Below are 22,088 nucleotides of genomic sequence, written 5' to 3'. Positions count from 1 at the left end.
TTACAAAACAGAAATAGAGTCACAGATGTAGAAAACAAACTTATGGTTACCGGGGGGAAAGCTTCGGAAGGGGAGGGATAAGTTGGGAGATTGAGATTGGCATATACACACTACTATATATAAAATAGATAACTAATAAGGACCTACTGTATAGCACAGGGAACTCTTGTCAATACTCTGTAATGACCTATATGGGAAAATAATCTAAAAAACAGTGGAAAATATATATAATATATAAATGTATAATTCATTCACTTTGCTGTACAGCAGAAACCAACAAACCATTGTAAATCAACTATACTTTAATAAAAATTTTTTAAAAACAGAATAAAATTAAAAAAATAAAAAATTTTAAAAAAGAGATCACAATAACCTAAATTTATACTCAAAGAAGTAGAAAAAGAAGAACAAACTCAGCCCAAAGCTAAAAGAAAGAAAATAATAAAGATTATGTGAAATAAATAAAACAGAAAATAGAAAAACAATAGAAAAAATAAACAGAACTAAATTTCCCACCATGTATAAATACTGAATACATGCTCTATGCATATTGCTTTATCTGTATTTATCTGGCTACATAGTTTTTCCATGTGAATTAAAATTAATAAGGATATAGTAATTATTTAAAAAATATGAGAACATTCATTAGAGTGGCAATTTGTTAGATTATACATCATTCTCTTAAAATTTCTTCATAAAATTAAGAAAAAGCATAAGACAATTTTCCCATGGGTTTTAAAGAAATGCATATGTGAGACAGATAGATGATAGAGTTTTTCTTTTTTGCATATGAAGGTAAAATTTCCTTTATAATTAACTCTATAAATATTCATACAGTTGTTATTTGCAAAAATACAGTCCAAGATAAAAATTATTTCTCTTTTTTCTAAAATTGTTTCTTTTAGCCTTTCTTTGAGATGCTAAATGCAGTGGGTACAATAAATCCATTAGAAAATTACTATTCTCTTATTAACTTTAATTGATTCAATCAGTATTTTCTTATAGATTTAATCCATAAGGAATTTAAAATAATTATTATAATATTACTCTAATTATGTTGTTCAAGAAAATACTATATAACAGAGTCAACCTAAAATCTGGCAATGTTCCATGCATAAATGTGGTTAATTTCTATTGTAACTCAAATAACTCTTGGCTAATTCCCACTTTATCAATGTACTAATCTCACAAAATATTTACTGCTCACAACTTGATAGGGATCAAAGTGACTTTTTTTCTATTTTTAAATACTCTTCATCACCCTGTATGTGTGTGTGCTATCTTGCTCTGTGTTAATTGGCATTATTCATTTAAACTCAAACATAAAAAATGAAAAATTTAAGGCAATCACTAAGTAGGATGAGCATTTTCTGTTTCCATAATGATACATGGACAACATGCAGTTATTTTTAACATGGAGAATGGGAGAAGACTTGAGGGAAAAGGAATGTGCACTGGAGATAAAGTTGTAAATGATTTTAAGAATATGGATAAATCCATGCTGATTAAATTTCAAAATAAAATATTTGCTCCTGCAAATAAGAACAAGGCAAATTATACTCCATTAGAAGCTACACAAAATTAATTAACCCTTTTGCAAAAAACTCATCATTACTTACCTGTGCACCCAGGTCTCTGGAATATTGTGAGCTGCATACACTGTGAAGCTAAGGTGGGAATGGAGCCCCAGATTTACACAGGAAACACTATGCACAGGTGCATTTAGAGGCTGGAAATCTGCATAAAAGCTGCTGCAATACATATCAATTAGGTGGTAGATGGAGGTAGATAGTTCAGTTGTCACTCTTTCTATCAAACCTAGGTGGGGAAAGGGATAGAAATCAGGTCATCTGTGAAGGACAATATTTAAAACCATCTGTTACAGCTTTGAAAATTTTTATAACAAAATTTAAAGAAAATTTATTTTAAATGACCCTCTACTAACTGAAGCCAATTAGCCATCTGTGCCTCTGTATGCAGCCTGGGTTAGCTGCTAGTAGTATAGATAGTTAATAAGCTTTCATATCTTTAGTTGCAGAAATTTGGGAAGCACAACCGTTAATCACAAATCAGAGTTTTGGGTTATTAATTTGGCATTCTGATCAACTCTAATTTGCAATATTTTTGCTTTAGATTATTATAGTTTAGAATTAATTTTCAGACAAGGAACATGTTATCTACATGGCTTATAAGTACTTTAAACAAACTCCATCTAAAAAATTAATCATAATAAGTTTGATTATGCTATGATGTTTGCCATTAACTGAACACTAATCATATACATTGTGCTGCTATAAAAAGAGAATGGTATTAGTACATGGCTGGGATCTGAAATAAGTTTAAAGTGAAAGAGTTATGATATTTACTACATTTCTTCAAAATCAAAGCCTTAGTTGAGTTTTACCATTAGTTATTTAAAGGGAGTCTACTGATTATTCCCAGAAGTGACTGGTCATGAAGGAAAAAAAAATGAAGAAAATTGTTTAAGTACAGAGGCCAGGAGTTTCCAGGCGTCTGCTAAATGAAGGCATGCCGATTTACTGTAGAGCACATGAAAAGTGTCCCTTAATCATCGAATTTAAGGTAAATTTCTCTCCCAATAGACCCTTTGCTGGAAAAACTCCTCTCTGAGGGGAAGGAAGCAGAAGAGGCTGATGAAATGGACCAGGCAGAACTGGTGGAATCTGATCCAAATCAGGAAAGATGGAGCCATGACAATGGAGAAGGTTATGAGGGTGATGAACGTCATCCTGGGGTAGGATTCACTGTCAGGCTCTTAATGGGGCCAGTGAATAACACTCACTGCTGGTATTTTGTATGCAGTAGTGAATGAGTGAAGGACGATAATCATAATAACGCTCACGACTTGTAATTATTTTTAATATTCAACTATAATGTTTTAGAAGTTAAATGAATAATCTCAAATATAAAAATTATATTTTAAAATTATTTTTTTAACTTAGAAGAGGAAAATCTTTGACACATATTTAAGTGACAAAGGGTCTTAGGTGAATGTATAAAGCGAAGTGTCATGAATGGAAGCTCTGGCGCCCTCTTGCTCCTGAGTCACCCGTGCCTGACTTTGCTGACGAAGTCTCGAGGGTCGGGGGTCGCAAGGCTCCTCAGGCCTCGTCCAATCCCCCCAAAAAGGCCTCCTTAAACCCCACAGGTGTGTCTTGTTAGATGAGAGTGACGCAGAAAACCCTGCCAAAGATACGACCTGAACGTTCCCTTTTCCATCCTGGGCCAGAAATATGTACCGATATGCCGAATTTTAGATATTTCTACTTTTCTGACGCCTTGTCCTGGAGAAATGAAACGAAACGGCAGTACAGCCCATGCGGGGAAGTCAGAGGGGAGAAACCGTGTCATCGGCGGCTCCCACGCAGGTAGCTGGGCGCAGGGCTGAGGAGGAGAGCGGCCCCTCGAGGCGGCCCTCAGAGGGCACGCCTTCAGTCCGGAGGCCTGAAGCCCGTGTCCCCAAGCGTCCGGACAGCTCCTCGGCCTTCGGGCGGGACCACCGGGTGGGTGATGCGGCCGAGGCGGAGGGATGCGCGGGGTCCGCCTGTGGAGGGAACGGCCGCGCCCGCTCTAGGTGTAGCGGCTGAAGATGCTCGCCGTCCGCCCACGGATGCAGCTCCAGAAGTCGGCCTGCATCCGAGCTCAGTCTCGTGATTCCGCACAGCCTCCGTTTCCCGCGAGACCCGGGCGGGTCGGCTTCAACGGGCCGCCTTCCCCCGAGCAGGGCTGTGCTGAATTTCCAGACGCCTGGCAGGTGTTAGCTGATGATGTTGGAGGTTTCTATAGCGCTGGTCACAGACGGACAGACGATTTTATTAAACTTCAACTCCAAGCTTGCGAGTCCCAGGCCAGTTAGTACTTCCGGTTCACGACTCGGGGGGTCAGAGCGCGGTTCTTTCCAGGGAGGCGTCTGCGTGGTACTGGGAGTGTCTAATGAGGAGGATGTGCCGCGTGGCCTTGGCTTCGTAATGGTCCAGCCTGAACACCAGTGCTTCTTCTCCAGATTGCAGGCTCTTCTTCCACAGGTTGAGCAGGGTTAGTGGTGCTCACCTGTCCCAAGTGGGGTCCTCGACGCCAGGCCCGGGGCGGTGCTCCGCCGCCCCGACCTGCCCCACTCCCAACCCCGCGGGAAGCTGGGCCACGGGCAGCTCCGAGTCCCCCGGGGGCCACAGCCCAGGAGAGCGAGGTGGCCGAGCCCTGGGAAGCTGAGGAGACGTTGAGAGAATAAGTAAGCACATCCTTAAAACTTACGTTCTTAAGATCGATTGTTTTTTTTTCTAATTCACATAACGTGTTTATTCACTGTACCATATTTAAAGGTTTTCATATTTTAAGTTATAGAAACAGAAATGTCCATTAAGATTAGGAACGGAACAGGTCACAGATTTGGCGTAGTCATGTTCAGTGTCAAGTCACACAGTACTGCTGTTTTTTCAAACACGTGCACTTTCTCATAAGTAGTTTACAAGCATAAATTGCTTTTTGGTTCCTAGTTGGTTTGAAAAGAAAATAGTAGGAAGAGCTTGATGTTTCCTCCAACAGTCTGCAGTGTTCCAGTGCCCAGGCGTTTGGATACTCAGGAAAGAGGCCAGCTTCAGCATGGAGCTTCTTCCCACATCCTGTCCCTCAGTAGCTCTGCCCCTAATTAAACATATTGTTGTTCAACACAGTTATTATAAATTTGTACAATATTCATGAGATGGCCAAATTTTCCCTATTTGCTGTATTTCTAAAATTGTGTCCTTTGTTGAAACAGCCTGGGGTGACAAGCAGAGTGAAAGAGCTGTAATTAAAATTCTCTGAGAAATCAGCAGTAGCAATTAATGAAACAGAAGAGTAAAGCAGCATAAAAATAGTCTTTAAAGAGGCCTCCTCAAACTCTGGAGGCCAACCAACAGGGATTCTCCTGAACAACAGGAGGCAGAGAATTATAAATTTATAGAAACATCTTGTTTCTCCAGTCCCCAGATTGTGCTGTTGGTACTCTGAAGCAGGAAGCACAAACTTCTCATTAATAATTCCCAAATTATTGTGCAAATGAATACACAAATCATGAACTTGAGTGAGAGATCTCATTAATTCAAGCTCCAGCACACATTTTGGAGAATCTTAATTATTTGGATAATTACTCAAACTCTACTCTTTACTTTTTGTGCTGAAATACAACTTTAGGTTATAATTTGCTTCTTTGAGGTAGTATAGGGATGTGTGCTTATGCATTATGCTTTACTTCCAGAACTCTGGGTGAAAAATGCATTTCAGATATCATCAGAAATGTATTAAGGACTCAAAGTACTGGGCTTCGTGGTGAAATATGGAGAAATATTTATCACACCTGATTTTGCAATGAGAAAAGAGTTATAGTTATCAGGAAATAAAGAAACAATGACAATATATAGGCAATTAAGATGCATTAATTAGAATCTGTTTTGGTTTTTTTGGAAATGAAGGGGTAAGAGTACATGACTTTATTCTAGTGTACATTTGAAAGGAAAATGGTCTCTGTAGCATTACTGTTTGTCACATCCTATGTCCAATGCTTCTTGTGTCCAATGAAGGCTGTACTTTCCTTGCAGACATGGTCTGCATTAAAATCTGGGTTTTTTTTTCATGTTCCAAAAAAAACTTTGTTCACATGAACAGGCAGCATGCCAGATTTGTTCACCACTGGTGTAGAGCACAGGTATGATCAAACCTGTCAGCTTCAAGGTATATTGAGGTTAATCAATAAGAATATTAAGTATAAGAATCATCAATAATAGTGGCTTATTGTTGGATCAACATTTTGTGTAAAGAGTGTTCTAGACTTTTATTTCAGAGTACCCGAATAGAAAGCAACTGCGTGTATATGCTGGCAAATGTTCATTTCATTTTGCTGTCATTTCAGCAAACTCTTCCTTTCGGTTCCATAAACTGCTGTAAGGTGCTTCTACATAATAAAATATTAGAAAAAAATATATTTATCTTGCAGAATGAGAATTCTGATTTATCAAAAGCTTATGGGAGCTGTTGATGGGAATTTTTAATCCGTAGAATTAATTCCTTCTCTGTGATGACTTAGCATAGAATATAAGTCCCTGGGAACATTTCTGTGCAGTTTTGTGAGATCTCATATCCCAACCCCTGAGGAACATGGGATGAGGAGATTTTATTCCAGCATTCCTAATAGAAAGGAAGAAAGGGCCAGTTTCATATAGGCATACCTCCAGCTTGTTCACTCCGCACTTTCGCTTGGACTCTGTGTTAGAAACATTGTTAGGGGGTGTCTATCTCTCCCCTTATTCTGTGGTGTTCTGGAGTTTTATGAATGCCTAGATTTTTGCATTAGCACAGGTTTTTTTGTCCCATATCCTTTGCTGCCCCATTTTCCTCTATGATGTGAAGTGGGGGAGTTCTTCCCATGTAATTGAATGTCTTCTTTAGAGTGGTGGGAATAGAGTTGAGGGGGTATCGCTCTGTACATAACTTTCTACTGAAAACCACTAAGGGTGTGGAGGGCAGATTGGGGTTATCATTTGTGCTTCACTGTCACCTTTGAATCCAAGGGTGTTAGTTGAACATCTGTGAGTCAGACCATTTCCTTAAAGATACTCATAAGTGTTCATAAGCCAAATACCATCTGCCTGTGCAAACAAGAACAACCCTGACCACACCCTGCACTTTACATACTATCCTATCTTTTATGCATACTAGGAAGACTGAGGATCAAAGAGTTTACTTCTTTACGAGCAGAGTCAAAAAGTGGGCAGAGTGGGAATTCAAAACCAGTTCTGCCTGATTCCTCTACACCACACTGTTCACCACACGGTCACAGTCTGCTCTTTTCTACAGAGGCAAAGTCCTCCTGTGGCTTGGCAGTTTTGTAGGCTCAGAGCTTCTGTGAATACTAATTATTCCAGCACCAAATCCTCCTACCTGTTATGTTAAATTGGTCTTTCAAATAGAGCTTGAATTTAAATTTGAAATTTGTGACTTTGAAGAAAGACATCTGCTGCATTTCTGACTTCTCTTACTTTAAAATATAATTAGCTAAATAAAATTTTATAGTTTCTTGGAACTGTTGTAAGGATATTTTCAGTATTCCTTTAATTTTTATAGCTCTCTTGACTTTCCCTATTTTTAAAAATCCTCAGGCCAAAAGTTTAGGGAGTGTGGATTTTTATTCACTTGCAGAGTAATCACTTCCATCAGTAAATAAAGTTTTAACAAAGCATTTTTTCCCTCAAAAGTATTTTTTGGGTGTGTGTTATAATATTTGGAGAAAAATTGAAAAATATAAATTATTTTTGGTTTTATAATTTGTTTAGTATGCATGTGTGTTTTACCTTTTGCTGAAGTTTCTGAATTTTGATGAAAATTCTGAAAAAGAAAAACAGGTCCAAAGATACACTTGTTATTCAGAACACAAATTTGGGAAACCAAACCATTAATATCCAAAATCTACATACAGAAATTTCTCTGGCATGATAAAAAGAAAATGTATTTCTTGGTGTCATATATCAATGTTGCTTACTAAACAGAGGAAATCTAAATTGTAAAATGAAAGAAAAGCCTTCTGACTGTTGTAATCAGCAATCTAGGTTATTTGATTCAGAAAAAAAAAAGAAGAAATCTTTAGCATAAGCTCAGCCTTTTTTTAGTATTATTAGAATAGTTCTATAGATATAGCCTAAACTCAATCCCCCTTCCACAACAGTGACTAAACTTTTAATATAAAAGATTTGTAATTCTCTTTGTTTAGTGTGTCCAGTTCTTATTTTAGCTGTCACTTCAGATACAAGCTTTGGGCAGCACAGAAAGAAGGCTGGATGGAAGGGTGCAAAATCATACAGATTCACTATATAGTTTCCTTTATTTCTTAGGATTAAAAAAAAATGATAGTCAAGCACTTGAGATCATATCCTGAATTTAAAAAAAATACTGTCTGAAATTTTTGTTGTCATTTAAGTTCATATACATTAGCTTGGTGGTTTTATTTGTTTGCTTGTTTGTTTATGTTTATTGTAGGCCTGGAATTACTTTAGTGGTTTAGGATTTACTGGTTATAACTTTATTATCATGAAAACTATATAAGGTAGGTGATTCACAGGTTCATTAGAAATGACGTTTCAGTTCAAAAGCAAATTCAGTTTTCTAATAAGATCCATTTTAATTGACACTACATTTTTAAAAATATTTTGCTTTGACAAGTTTGCTTTTAAGGAAATCCAATTAATGAAAAGCTGGATTTTCAAACAAACTAGGGAATAATCATTTTACTGTAACAAAGAACTTGCTATAGTATTCCTTTTAGAGAGAAAACACTTCTGTAGTGTTTAGAATGTAATTAAATTTACATACAACTTTTCACTTAAAAGCATCATTCCCATGAACCTTTTCAGAAGCATTTCTCTTAGGTAAAATATTTCATCTGAGCATAGTTTCAACCACTGGGCTTAACAACTACACATAAGGTCTTTACCCCAGCCATGTGGGTAAGACTATTAAACATGTCAGCATGACTTAACTAGAATTCAGTTTATTCAGAAATGTAAACTTGTATTTTAAGATCACCATGACATCCACCTACAGCACAATGCATAAGACTGTATTTTTTATTTTGTAGTTCATTTATTGTGTATTTAGTGGAAATATGTGAGCTTCTGGAATATAATTCTGAAGGATGGAAAATTGTTTACAGTGCCGAGTGGGAGCACGCAGTAGACAGAGTACAACTGTATTTGTGATACAATTTTTCATTTTGCCAAAACTTACATTTATTAAATACTTAATTACTTCCATGTATGGCAGGAAATAGTCTCTTGCTAGTTGACCAAAAAATGCAGCCAAGAAAAAAGGAAAGCTTCTGAATTTTGAGTTTGTTGGCAGAAGACATATTTCTCAGTATTTCTTTAATCTTAGGTTTATGGTGGGTGGATAGATTGAACTACTTTGGCATTATTAGCCACAGTTGGTTAATGCACAAATTCTGTAAAAGGTACTTATTATTCGTGCCAATTTCCTTATATAGGTGGGCCTATAGTTAAGATAGGATGGAAAAATGGATGGAGAAAAAATCTGAATGATGTGAGATATGTGAACTTTTAAAGTGTCCTCAAAATAAGTAGAATCTGGAGTAGACATTTATTTGGAGATATTGAACTATTTACTTTGGCCATTAACATATATGGAATAAAACTATTAATTGTCAACTTTTTTCTTCATTTCTATGCATGAATAATCACATACAATTTACTGCTCATAAGTATATAAGAAATGTGAAATGTGAATATGAGCTTCCCTTGATAATTATAATTGTTCATAGCTTTCCTAGGAAATATCAATACTTAGTTTCTCCTTGAAGGATTCTTTTGGCTTCAGATATATTGAAAGTTTGATATTTCTGAGAAAATTGTCATTTTCATTCTTTTAGGGAGTTTCAGAAAATGAATGTTTAAAGGTAAAGCTTTTTATAGCTAGTACTAGTTTAACAGCATTTGAAGTGCTTCATCCTAAAATTGGATTTTCCTCCTTCTTTGATCAATTTGTTTCTACTGATTCACCAAGAGCAGGACATAAAAATTGAAGAACAACCAAGTGGTCTTAACAGATGGAAAGACATGTGTCCACATTCATAGATCTGGTCTCCTACTCTAGCAGAGGCTCATATTTTTGTGAAGCTGGCTGTAACCAATGGCCCTGAGATAAGAGGGTCCTAAGTGGTGCTTGTGTGAATTAAAACTTTCATCTTGTCCTCATGAGGAAGAGTCTAAAAAACTACCACCAGCATCATCCCTACAACTTCCAGTAATAATGATTCTCATTCAAGATGCACTATCATCTGCCCCCTTTATTAACGTTATTTCTAATATTCACAAGAACCCTTCAAATTCTGTTTTCTTTTTTGTTTTAGAGATGAGGAAAACTGAAGCTTAGAGAAATGAATTAATTTTCCAAAGGATATTCATCTAGAAAGTTGTAGATCTTGAATTCAAATCATCTTTGTGTGACCCTATGCTCTTTGTGTCTTATAATCAGCTCTGGGTATTTGAAATATCTCCAAAATGTGATAATCTAAGAGAAACGAATGCCTTGTTGAAAGTTAATTCTCACTGCCTTGGTATCCTGGCTTAACTTCCAGTGTTGGAGAATCTTCTGGTGGTATAACTCTTTTGCTCCTTAGTTATCACTGTCACTGTTCATGTAATGCAAATAAGGTATTTAAATTTCTATATTCATTATTACATCTAATTGCAAAAACCCACAATTCTAATTATAATAAGACATAGGAAGTCCAACATTAAGAAATTACTGATTTTTATCAGTCATCTATTTGAAAAAGTAAGCATGGTGATTTATATATATTAGTATAATTGTCTACTTTCTAAATCTATCTTTTTGAAATTTCAAGGCTGGCACATTCAAGGTAATATAATCTCTGCTGTTCCTATCCATCCAGATAATGAATGAATGCAATCACTCTCTCATGAAGTTTCATATGTACTGGAGTGTGTATAGAGGCCTGGATTCAAATCTCTGTTTTGCCACTTATTAATCCTCTGTACACAAGCACTCTAAGCATCAGATTTTAGTACTAACATGAACTTTAAAATACCAGCTTCAAGGTATTGCTGTGAGGATGAATTGAAATAAAATAAAAATTAAGTGAAATGAAGTAATATGTAAATGAAACTGTTATTGCAATGCACTATCAAGTATTAGTTATTATTATTATCAGCAGCATCATATCTTTTGGCTTTATCACGTACTAAACTAATAACAAGATTGAATGATTTGTTGTAACCAGATGTCCTAATCTTTTTCTTGGGCAATAATCACATGTAATCTACATCATATTTCTGAGATTTAAAAAAACAATCACATAATACTCATTTTTTAAACTGAAAAACCAGGAAATCATCACAGAATGTGAGATCATAGAAGCAGTGTGCCTTGAAGATTCAGCAGAAAACACCACAGGAACTGATCTCTTCTTTCCTGCATATGTGCTTGTCCATGCAAGCATGGGTGCTTACATCTGCATACTCTGGTGTGCATGAGAGCCATTAATAGACTATACAAACGCTTGCCTGTGAATATTACTGTATAAGCATATTCATCTAGGTAGGATTGTAGAGTTGATTTCAGTCTCACTTGAAGGTTATATTGTAGTTACACTTCAAAGGTATAAGAAATTTCCTTTTAATTTAATTAAATCCTTTTGGTATAATAGAATTAAGTTTCCATTACCCGCAAATGATTGAAATGTACTTGTACCCACACACACTCACACACCACATATATACTAGTTAGTCAAAAGTCTTTCACTCTCCTTAATTAATTATTGAACTTAGGTTTAAAATAATTACTGTGTAATAAATGAGTGTATTTACCTCTGCTTTTCCCTGAAGAATAAGATTTAGTTCATTTACAGCATCTGTAATTTGTTTGGTCTCCACACATCCCAGAACAATGCATATATTTTTAACATCTTCAATAATATTATCCAGATTTTGCTGTAGATGAAAAGATTGACATCTTACAATTTATTGCAATCAAGGGGACACTAATTTATCTTTAAACTCCCTCTCTTTACAGGAAGAGGAAATGGAATACAATGTGGTTGTTTCCATGTAAAGTGTTCTCAAGACTGGTTATCCTGTGGCCTAAGCCATAATTTGCATTAAGTAAATGCTGGAAAGTAGGACTATTAGTATTTTATATATATCAACTCTAATTTAACATTATCTGATATAAAATGGGAGGGAGGGGGAGAGAGAGAGAGAGAGATTGAAAGTCTGTGGCTCCTGCAAAATACTTTGAAAGCAAGACAACTGATGGCAGACCTATGTAGAGTTTCAGAATGTACCTATGTTTGTAAGCAGGGTATAGGAGGGCAAAATTATTAAAAATCTGAGTTCAGAACAAATTTGGGACAATGAAGTTTGGTGTTGGGGTGTTTGGTAATCATTTGATTTTATTGTCTTTTAAGCAACTGATGTTTCAAAGAAATCACTGATGACAAGTATGGTCTACAGTAATGACCAGCTATTCTTGAAATCAAAATTGCTGGCTTTGCTTAAGATAGTTATACACAGATTTTGGGGTCACAGTTCTAAGAGCTTTTCATTGTTTTATTTTTTATTTCTCAGCTTTCACATGTTATTAAATTAGCTTTCATTTAAAAAAATGCCTTATTTTGTCCTTATTCTTTTTTTGTGTTTTACCAGTAACTATGTTGAGAAGTATCCTTTCTTCTTTAATCCTGTGCTAATCACCTTTCACTCTATAATATTTTAATGTATTTTATATGTATCATTAATGATGTTGGCTTTTCAAAACACATCAGCTCTATCAATTCCAGAATCACAGTCATTCCAATGGAGGATTTCAAAATGGAGTTTATTTCAAAAGAGGTGGAAAAATATTTTTCCTTTTTTTTTACACAAAGATATGAATTCATAACACAAAAAGAATTTAACTCTACTTATTCTAGATCATTTTCTTAGCAAAACATTATCAATATAAAGACAGAAAACAGGTATTATATTTAAGGAACATCACTTTGTGTCTTTTGTGGAAAAATCAAAACTTTTTAATATGTTGTCAGTACCTTTTATAAGATTTTATAAACACTGAAAACTGATGACAGAGCGTACGAAGAATGGCTAATACTTTGAAAGACACAATCAGGACTCCAGAATTGTCAACAGACTTGATTAATGAGCTAAAAGTAAAAAGAAATGAACTTAATTGGGTTTCATTTTAAATCTTTCACAGATTAAGAAAATACAGCTGCTCAGTTATAACATGGGAAGAAAAATTTATGAGTAATTCATGTGGAAAAAGCTCAGTTGTTTTATTTATGTGTGAATTCAATGAGTCAACATTGTGACATGGCTGCCAGAAGAGCTACTTTATTATTAAATTAAATGAGAAGATGTGTACTCTCCATAACCAGAAAGTTAGAGCTCAGCACATATATATAATCTGAACTGGAGTTTAGTGTTGAGTACCACATTTGAGACTGAAGTATTAACAAATAGGGCTTTCCCCAAAGAGAGCAACCTGTACATACACCACTCTATGTGCATTATGTGAATATGCTGTCTTTCCAACTAGATCATCAGCAATTTCAGAGCATGGTTCTGATTTTGATTTCTGTTGATTCCAGTGAGTAAATAGTTCAGTAATTTGTACTAAGTAAGCATTAAGTAATACCTTAGGGGAAAATTCTTTCTCTTTCTTCTATTCTTAATTTCTCCTAAATGTTGGAGATGAATTCAGAATATAGCATGAATACAGAAGACATTCCTTAATTATGAGTAGAATAGAAGAGAGGAAAAAAAGTGCCCAAAGAAAAAGCTCTATGTAAATTACTTACAAGATCAGCCATTTAACAAACATAATAGTTAGGATGCCCAATCTGAAATAAGTCTAAAATATGTTAATAGCGATTGCTGAGGAAATAAAATATTTGGAAATATAAGTTATCCATATTATTCAATAATATTCATGGCATATTTATTCAGCCTGCTTGTTATTTTTTTTCAAATCATGTAATAATCCAAGTTTGAGAAATATAAAAATTATTCTTCGAATTGGTACTATTTTCAAGGCTGATGAAATGCTACTTAATGCACTTGTCAAACAAATAGAAAGTGCAAAATTGTGAATTGATAATATCACAGTCTGTCCTCATTTCTTAGATATTTAGCTATTGATGCTTCGTAGGAAGAATGTCATTTAAAAAGTTCATTGTTTTGGGGGGAGTTCATGTGGAAAGTTGCAGACACTGTGGCCTATTTATAAAATAATTCAGATGTGGGTGATAATAACTATTTGCCAGTCATAATATAAAGACAGTATTTCTTTGATGTTTTGCCAACTTTTCAGTCATTTTGGAACAATTGGTTTCTTTCAAAAATGGTTTCTTTCAAAGTGAAAACATTGGAGGCTTCATATGTAAGTGGTATGATCAAACTACTATATTTGGAAATTAAGAACTGTTACAGATTCTCAACAATTGGTGCATGTGTTTGTGTGTTTGTAAAAAGATATCTATGATACATGAGCAGTACTGAGACATTTAGATAATTAAAATTCATCCATAAGTAAGTTATGATAACCTCAAAAGTATATCTGTGTCTAGTCAAGAGACATAAATGATCTAGGAATGAAGTCTTAATGTGCCCTGGGTACCTGGTAAATTTCAAATTCTATGCTAGAAAGGATGACTATGACAAAGAAGTAGTAATTATGACACTTCTATGAGACTTAATTTAATTGTGAATTCTTTTCACATTCCACATTTTAATCTTCCAGATTCAGGCCAGGCTCAAGAAAGAAAAATGGAATCAGAGTGAGAGGATTGCAATTTGGGAAGGAATATGAGCTGTGTATTTGTCATCACCATGTCTTTACATATTTATGTGGAATTCATGTATGAGTTTGGTATCTACATCAAGAAATATAATTTATTATTTTCAGAACCCTTTACTGTTTTTTAATATTAGGAGTAGTTACTTAAGATCTGTATCCTTTTATATATATCAAGAGTCATTTTTTTTTAATGGAAAAAGGAGTCTTGTTTTCAACACATTCTCTTACCTCATTTTCTGTAATCATACAATGTTTTATCTGTGGAAGACTGATCCTTCCCTGGAAGAACAAGCTATAAGAAATGATCTGCTTAATGGTGACTACAACTTGGATGCCCAATAGGTGGCCAAATCTCAGTAGTCTTGGACTGAATCCATTATATTCCCTGACAAGCTAACTTCTCCTATCTTCACTGTTTTAGTTAATTGACATCTCCATGCAGTCAGTCGGCAGCCAGGAATCTGGAGGTATTCTAAACACTGTCTTCTTTCATTACTCACAGTTTTTCACCAAATCATTTAAATTACAGATTTTCACCTGTTATGAATCTGTCTTCTCCTGTCCTTCCCTATAGTAGAGCTTTTGTCCATGCCCTCCTCATTTCTTTGGGTTAATGAAATGTCCTATAGTCACCCATCTGTCATTCTACTACCCTGCATAATGGCTCTATGTCATCAGCTGATAAATCTAGAAAATCATTAAATTGTCCATAAAATGTCCTTAAGACCCTGCATAACTTGGTTCCTGCTTGTCCCTTTCATCTGGTCTTTTTCCAGGCTCTCACCTTGAACCCTAATTGTAGCCATTCCAAAGTACATACAGTTTCCTAATCACACCAGGCTGTTTGCTACCTGCTCTGTTCATGTTGTTGTATGCTTAAAGTTATCCCTACTTCCCACTTTCCTTACCACGCTCTTTCTCTGGCTGGCTTAGTTATTTTTCAACACTCAGATCAAATAAGTAAAATTGATAACCCTCTTTTGTGTGTCCTGTATACACATAGGTCTTTCATAGTACCTATGACATTTTATTACACACATCTGTTTACTTGTCTGTTTTGCCATGATAGAATGAAAGTCACTCAAGTGTAGACCCCCTGCTTTATTCATCTTTGTATCTCCAGAAACTTGCAAAGCTTTAGAAAAAAGAGTAAAAAATTAATAAAATCTTATTGAATTAATTAAAGAAGTAACAAAAGTTAATACCTGTGTTTTCAATAGGTATTTTAGGTGGGAGTCATATTTTCTGATTACTGTTGAGAGACATTGTCTGGAAAGAAAAAAAGAACTTTGTTTAAAGTTGTGTAGGAAAACTTATATTAACTTTAGCACATTTATCACAAGTTCTGCTTTGTCCATGTTTCTATAGCAAACAGGGTTTAAAAAGGATTACTGTTGACATACTTTTAAATGTCATTTCAGATGGATGCCTTATAAACTTGGTATAACCTGATAGACTACAAACGTATTTGAAAACTTTAGAACTCCAGAGAAATCCATGACAACTTAACCAAACCTCTGAAAGACTGTTCATTATATCAAACTACTCTTAATTTAAAATATAAGTTACAAAGGGATTCATAAGCAGATAATGACAAATAAATTGAGAAATATTAAATATGCAAACTTTTCAGAGAATTACTTTTAGAATTAATGACATATACGTATCATAGATGGTGTTGTCTTTGACACTAAACCTCTGTGTTTTCTGGTATTTTTGCTTTTTTCTCTAAGCTTCTCTTAATGCTTCAGCTTTATCTATACTTAAGTGGAATAGACGTGAGTTGAGCAGAGATTCTTTTTGCTTCACTGTTTAAAATTATTTTCCCAAATGTTATTAACTTTCCCTTCCTGTTTGTCCTGAAAACTCCTGAATTGAATTGAAGAGTCAGTCATACAACACAAAACACAGTGTTAAAAACACACCAATATATTTTACAGTAGCTGCCTTCTCAGTCTTTATTAAGTTACCACTTTAGTTAGACAAAATGCATAGAATATGTAAAAGTCCATGGAAGTGTAGGAAAGGAACTGTGAAAGATTTTGGCTACTGGAGGACTTTTATATAAAACCTGATCCTAAAATTTAAAAAGAAAAACCCTTCAAGAATTCATGTGCTTCAGCACCTTTCTATTAGGTATTATATCTATTTTATAGAAAACTCCTAGGAACCAATGAAGGTATGTGATTTGCCCAGCTTCTAAGAGGAAGACAAGTCAGAGAAGAGGGACACTGAAATCAAAGCTCGTGCCCTCTAGCGCTTGGTCTCATCACATCATAAAGTGGTCTGAGGAAGGCAGGCAGAGCAGCCTTGTATTTCAGAAAGCAAAGTCCTGGGGGTCACCAAGATGGCTCAATAAGAGATCCCAGCCTCTCTCTCCTCACAAAAATCAATGGATAGCTATCCACGGACAAAAACAGCTCTGGGGGAGAGCTCAGGAAACCACCCAAGAAACTTCAACAACACAGTGGGAAAAAAAAAACCCTGAGAATAATTCCATAAAGAGGGAAGAGAGAATAGCTTCATTTTGCCTGCATCATCCCATCCGCCAGGCCAACACTGCTCAGTGCCAAGAGGGAAATCCCCTGCTAGAACGAGTTCCCCTCTCTTGGAAAAGAGGAGTGGGGTGAATGAGCAGCTTCCCCAACCTTGTGGGACACTACATGGAGGACCTGCATTGCTTTCATCTCACCCAGAGACCAGCAAAGCTGAGATGGATAAAGGTGGCTAGAACAAGGAGGAAGGGCAGTGGCTACCAGCGTCAGCCATGCAGTGGGAGTTACCATGGTTCCCAGCCACCTGCTCTCCAGAAAGCCTCGGTAACTTTCACTACTGAAGAAACCAACAGCCAGCACAGCTGCCACAGACCCCCTGTAGATTTCATTGGTTTTGTTTTCCTTCACTGCACCGCCCCTGCCAGACCCTGAGATCCACACTTGCAGCTAGGCCAGGCCTCAGTGGCTGCTCAAGTGCAAGGTGCAAGTCTATTCCCCATGACTGACCCCTTCCAACAGCCCCTCCAGCTGTGCACCTGCATGCCACTAGCCTGACCTCTGTCACTGGCGTCCACTGCCATGTACACATCTGTGGTGAGATCTGGCAACTATGAGAGTGCACGCTGATGGCCAAGATCCCCACAGCTGTGTCTGGGGCAGATTTGGCCCTTTCTCCTGTCACTGGTCTGCACCACTGGGCTCATCTGCAGCTAGCCTCCAAGCTGTGCACCTGCACACCCTTGTCCTGACTCTCGTCACTGGCTTTCACTGCCATTCACGTGCCCATGGAGGGAGACTGCAGCCACAGAAGTGCACACCAACAGCCAGGATCCCTGCAGCTGCCAGTGCACCCACAGTTAGTCCTAACCCTTGAGACTGGCCCTGTCCCCCACCCCCAACTATATGAGTGCAGCTAGCCTCTGCCACTCCACAGCCGCCTGCAGCTGGCCCCCAGAGCTGTGAGTATGTACACCACCAGCTCCAGCAGCAACTGCTGCCTGCCCTGGTCCCTAGCTGCTGGACCTGGGGGCACCACTGAGGATCGCAACAGCCTTTGCAGCTACTGCAGATCCCCCCCCCGCCCACAGTGCTTACCAAGGACTGCACGGTTGTCGATGCTGTGGACCCCAGTGACCTGGCGTTGTCTCACAACCCTGCATTTGGTGCCTGGCACCACTAGGCCCAGGGTCACAGCACGTTCCAGTTGGCCCTCGCCTGTAGGTGAAGGTCTTTCTGTACTGAAGCCAGCCCATAAAGTCTGGAAGAGGTGACTGCTTCCTGTATACAGACAGCTTTGCAAGGCTACAAGATCACAATGAATCAGGGAAATATGACACCACCAAAAGAATACAGTAAGCTTCCAGCAACTGACCCCAAAGAAATGGAGATACAAGAATTGTCTGACAAAAAATTCAAAATGATTGTCCTAAAGATGCTCAAAGGACCACAAGAGAACGCAGAAAAGGAATTTAATGCACTTAGCATAACAATACAAGAACAGAATGAGAAGTTCAGCAAAGAGTTAGAAAACATAAGAAAGAACCAAACAGAAATCTTTGCGCTAAAGAATACAATGAGCTGAAGAATTTGATAGAGTAGACCAAGCAGAAGACTCAGTAAACTCAAAGACAGATTTCTTGAAATTACCCAATTGGAGGAACAACAAAAAGAAGAAAAGGAATGAAGAAATGTCTGTCAACTATACTTCAATAAAAAAATACAGTAAAAAAAGAAAAGTGAGCAAATAAATCCTATGGGACTCACAGCCTCCTTTTGTCTCTCTGTGCCCCAGGTAGCAGCCACCTACAAGTCACGGGCCTCCACAGAACAGTTCAAAACAGGTCTCTGATTCCCAGGGATTCCCCAATTTTTAAAGAATTTGTCAGGTTTGATGACTTGCCCTGCGTTTGTTGTTGTGGTAGTTGTTGATTTATAAATTTATTTTGGAATACAGCCTTTGTTTAATATGCCATTTTGATGGGGACCTGTCTGATGCATGTAATTAGCAATACAGTAAAAATTTGGATTAAATTATATCAAAAGTCCTCTTAAATTTTACCCATTCTATGATTTTATGGTACGAGGCCGAATACTGGGGGGGGGGGGCAAGAAAGACACAAAAAAGGGGAAAAAAATGGAAAGATACGATAGTTTAATGAAAGAACGTGGCCTTTGCAAATTGCAGACAGCCCTGATTTGAATCCTAACAAACTACTAACAAACTGAGCGGCCAACCCCAGGCAAGTTATTTACCTTTCCAGAACTTCAGTTTCCTTGATTCTGAAGTAAGATAATATGTATTGTTATGGGGCTGTGGGGAGAATTAGATGAGATGATGTATACAAAATGTATTAGAACTCCAGGAAGTGATAGCTATTATTAATAGTCACTAAAAACAATTTAAACTGATTCTTATATCAGGCTGTGCTTTAGAGATTTATGACATACCTCCCACACTCCCTTTTTTGATCATTCAGCTCAGAACAACTTTAATTCCAGATAAAGGCACCCTGTAGCACTGATATCTTCTCCCAGGTTAGCTTCCTGATAGGTTTGTTCTTTCAAATAATACATGCATATGTTGAGATATCAGACTCAATTAGGATATGTTCATTTGCTGTCACTTGAGTTTTCCAATTTGAAGTCACACTCCTCTGTTTATAATGTACCAATTATTTTCAGGGTGTTCCAGAAAGGAATTTAAAGCAAGATATGGTGACTTTCAAACTATGGGAATTCAGTTATACAAAGAGCTTAGTGACACATGCACAATCAAATTTATAAAATGAATGAGGAAAAAAATCCTTGAAAATGTAATAACTGGTAGCAGAGATATTTTTAAATGAATGTTAGATTGTTTTGGAAGGTGTTAGCAGCTCTTCAGATGTATCTGAATAGCTGTGAAGAATAGATAATTATTAACAGAATTTGCCAAAGGGAGATATCTATTAAAAGTACAATAGCTTCCACAGTACTAGTGAAAGGACAGTTATTACAATCGACTGAAAAATATTGTGATTTGGCACTTGAGAACTCAGTCAGAAAGTAGTCTTGGAACAGGAATAAAATGTCTTACCTGGATACTTTCCAAATATGCATAAATTCTAGAAGTTGGTTCAGATAAAACTGACTGTGGTCATCTTCATGCTGTAGACAGCAGAATATATTAATATTTATAGAGCAAATAGGAACGAATACCAGATAAAAATAGGTCCATAACTTCCTGCTGTCATTTTATTCACCTCTTTTGATAACTCTCATTTATCATTTTAATACTTTGTTTTAAAGACCTTATAAGACTCTCCTCAACTGTATAAGCATTCTTTTCAAAAGTAGAACAGAAAGCTGAGCTTTGATTGAGGATAAACCCCACGGATAGTTGAAAAACATCCTGCTATCACCAAGGTCAAACATTAATTTCTCCCAGCAGGAAGGCAGTTTTTCAGACACCAGTTCTCCCACATACGTGCACATTTTCTTTACATTTAGGCCACGAATCTGTGGCAGTATAAGGCTTGACAGCTTGCCAGATTGGCTGGCAGACGCAGAATGGACTCCTCCTTTGTTCAGATTTTCCATACCTTGCCACCAAAACGTCAGCGTGAGAGAACCTTCCATCTCATGAACATTCAATTATGCTAATGAAAGAAAACTACGGATAGGTGTAAATTCCAGAAGTTATCAGATGTCACTGTATTTTTCTCCCAAGATGAGCAGGAACTACTCATCTTAAAATATGAGTCCTCTGGTCCACATGTATGCATGCACACACACACACACACTCACAACTCCTTGATTAGCTCTTCTGGAATGGGCATCCATGAACACCTTATGCAAGTCTGCAGAAAATGCAAATATACTCCATCATAATTGCAGTTTTTCACCACACAGTGACGTTAAGTTTGACAGCTGAATGAGTCCCTCCATGCCTGGGGTGCATGTAATCCTGTATGTCAGTACACACACAATGTATTTTTAAAACTGCCTATTAGAATTTCTGACAGAAAACATCAGAAGGAAAATGTTTACATGGTTTAAGGTCAAAGGTAAATTAATTTTTATATTGGGTTGTATTGTGAGAAAGAAGAAGGAAGCTAAGTAACATGGAAAGAATAAGGTTATTGTTATAATACCTTGAGTGCATGCTATGAATAAATAATGTTTTGTAGAAATGCTAAGGAGCTTGAAAACATGAGGCTTACTCAGTAGGAATTTACCTCTAGAGTCACTGGCTGATGAAATCTGAAAGTATCATAGTGGTTAAGACAAATTTTTCTGCAGTAGAGAAAGCAAAACTTTAGGCATGGAGAGGACAGTGAAAGGGAAGGGAAAATAGAGAGTGAAAACCAGAGCCAGAATAGAGGTAGTAAGATTTGAAGTGTAGTATTTGGCATTTGCCTTATTTCAGAAGTTAAAAGCAAAGCAGCCTATAAATAATATGACTTATTTGCATCTTTCTGAATAGCATAATCATATTCATTTAAAAACCACTTTACTTGGCTTCCAGAGATACTTTTAGGGGAGGGGGAATTATCCATTGTCATACAGTGACTTACAAGAAAAAAAATTTATCTAAAGGATCTCTGAGGGGTGGAGGAAAGTTTGAGCAGTTGTGCAATTTACTTTTCTCCAAAGGTGAGGGCCATACCTTTGTCTTAAGAAAAACATTAAGGTATTTTTTTCCTTTTTTTTCATACAGAAATCTATTGCTGTAAATGTTTTGTGAATGTTTTGTTGAACTAGAAAGAAATCTTAATTTTACGATTAATGTCTACAATGTTGGCAATACTTTTGATCAAACTTGAGAGAAAGGAAGAAAAAATTTTTAAAAAAGTCTCAGCCATTCACATCACTTCTAATCAAGACAGGAATTTAAAAAGTTTGAAATATATGATGATTTCTAAAGACTGTCAACATGTTTTATGAATAATCTCATGGAACATGAATTAAATCACTATATATCAGTGTAATAGAAGTGAGTTTAAAATAGAAAAGCCATCTAAGATGAATTGAGCTTTGCAATGCCTTTTACAATTAGAATACTCTGAAATATCTACTGAAAGTTGATGGTGTCAATAAATTTAATAGAATGATAGCTATCATTATATTCCTAATATTATATAAAAAGAATATTATCAAGCCAATTTTATGTTGTTTTACTAGAAAGAAAATTTAATTATTCATAAATAATTTAGCTTACATAATTTAGCT

General features: G+C 36.4%; 1 protein-coding gene across 3 annotated transcripts in view; it reads right to left on the bottom strand.

Moving 5' to 3' along the window:
* The window catches only part of PIK3C2G (phosphatidylinositol-4-phosphate 3-kinase catalytic subunit type 2 gamma), a 301,036-nt gene that overhangs the window by 243,962 nt on the left and 34,986 nt on the right, over nucleotides 1–22,088 (bottom strand). For all 3 annotated transcript variants that reach the window (XM_060112830.1, XM_060112831.1, XM_060112832.1), the window contains exons 6-10: nucleotides 19,954–20,024; nucleotides 15,588–15,651; nucleotides 11,394–11,516; nucleotides 7,347–7,380; nucleotides 1,620–1,818 (exon numbers count right to left, since the gene is read on the bottom strand). In XM_060112830.1, coding sequence (XP_059968813.1) covers nucleotides 1,620–1,818; nucleotides 7,347–7,380; nucleotides 11,394–11,516; nucleotides 15,588–15,651; nucleotides 19,954–20,024 — 491 coding nt within the window. The remainder of the gene's footprint in view (nucleotides 1–1,619; nucleotides 1,819–7,346; nucleotides 7,381–11,393; nucleotides 11,517–15,587; nucleotides 15,652–19,953; nucleotides 20,025–22,088) is intronic.

This window comes from Mesoplodon densirostris, chromosome 11, assembly GCF_025265405.1.
Source record: "Mesoplodon densirostris isolate mMesDen1 chromosome 11, mMesDen1 primary haplotype, whole genome shotgun sequence".
In the NCBI taxonomy this organism is placed as follows: domain Eukaryota; kingdom Metazoa; phylum Chordata; class Mammalia; order Artiodactyla; family Ziphiidae; genus Mesoplodon; species Mesoplodon densirostris.
The sequence above is the reverse complement of the archived record's forward strand: the minus strand, read 5'-3'. Positions and strand labels throughout refer to the sequence as shown.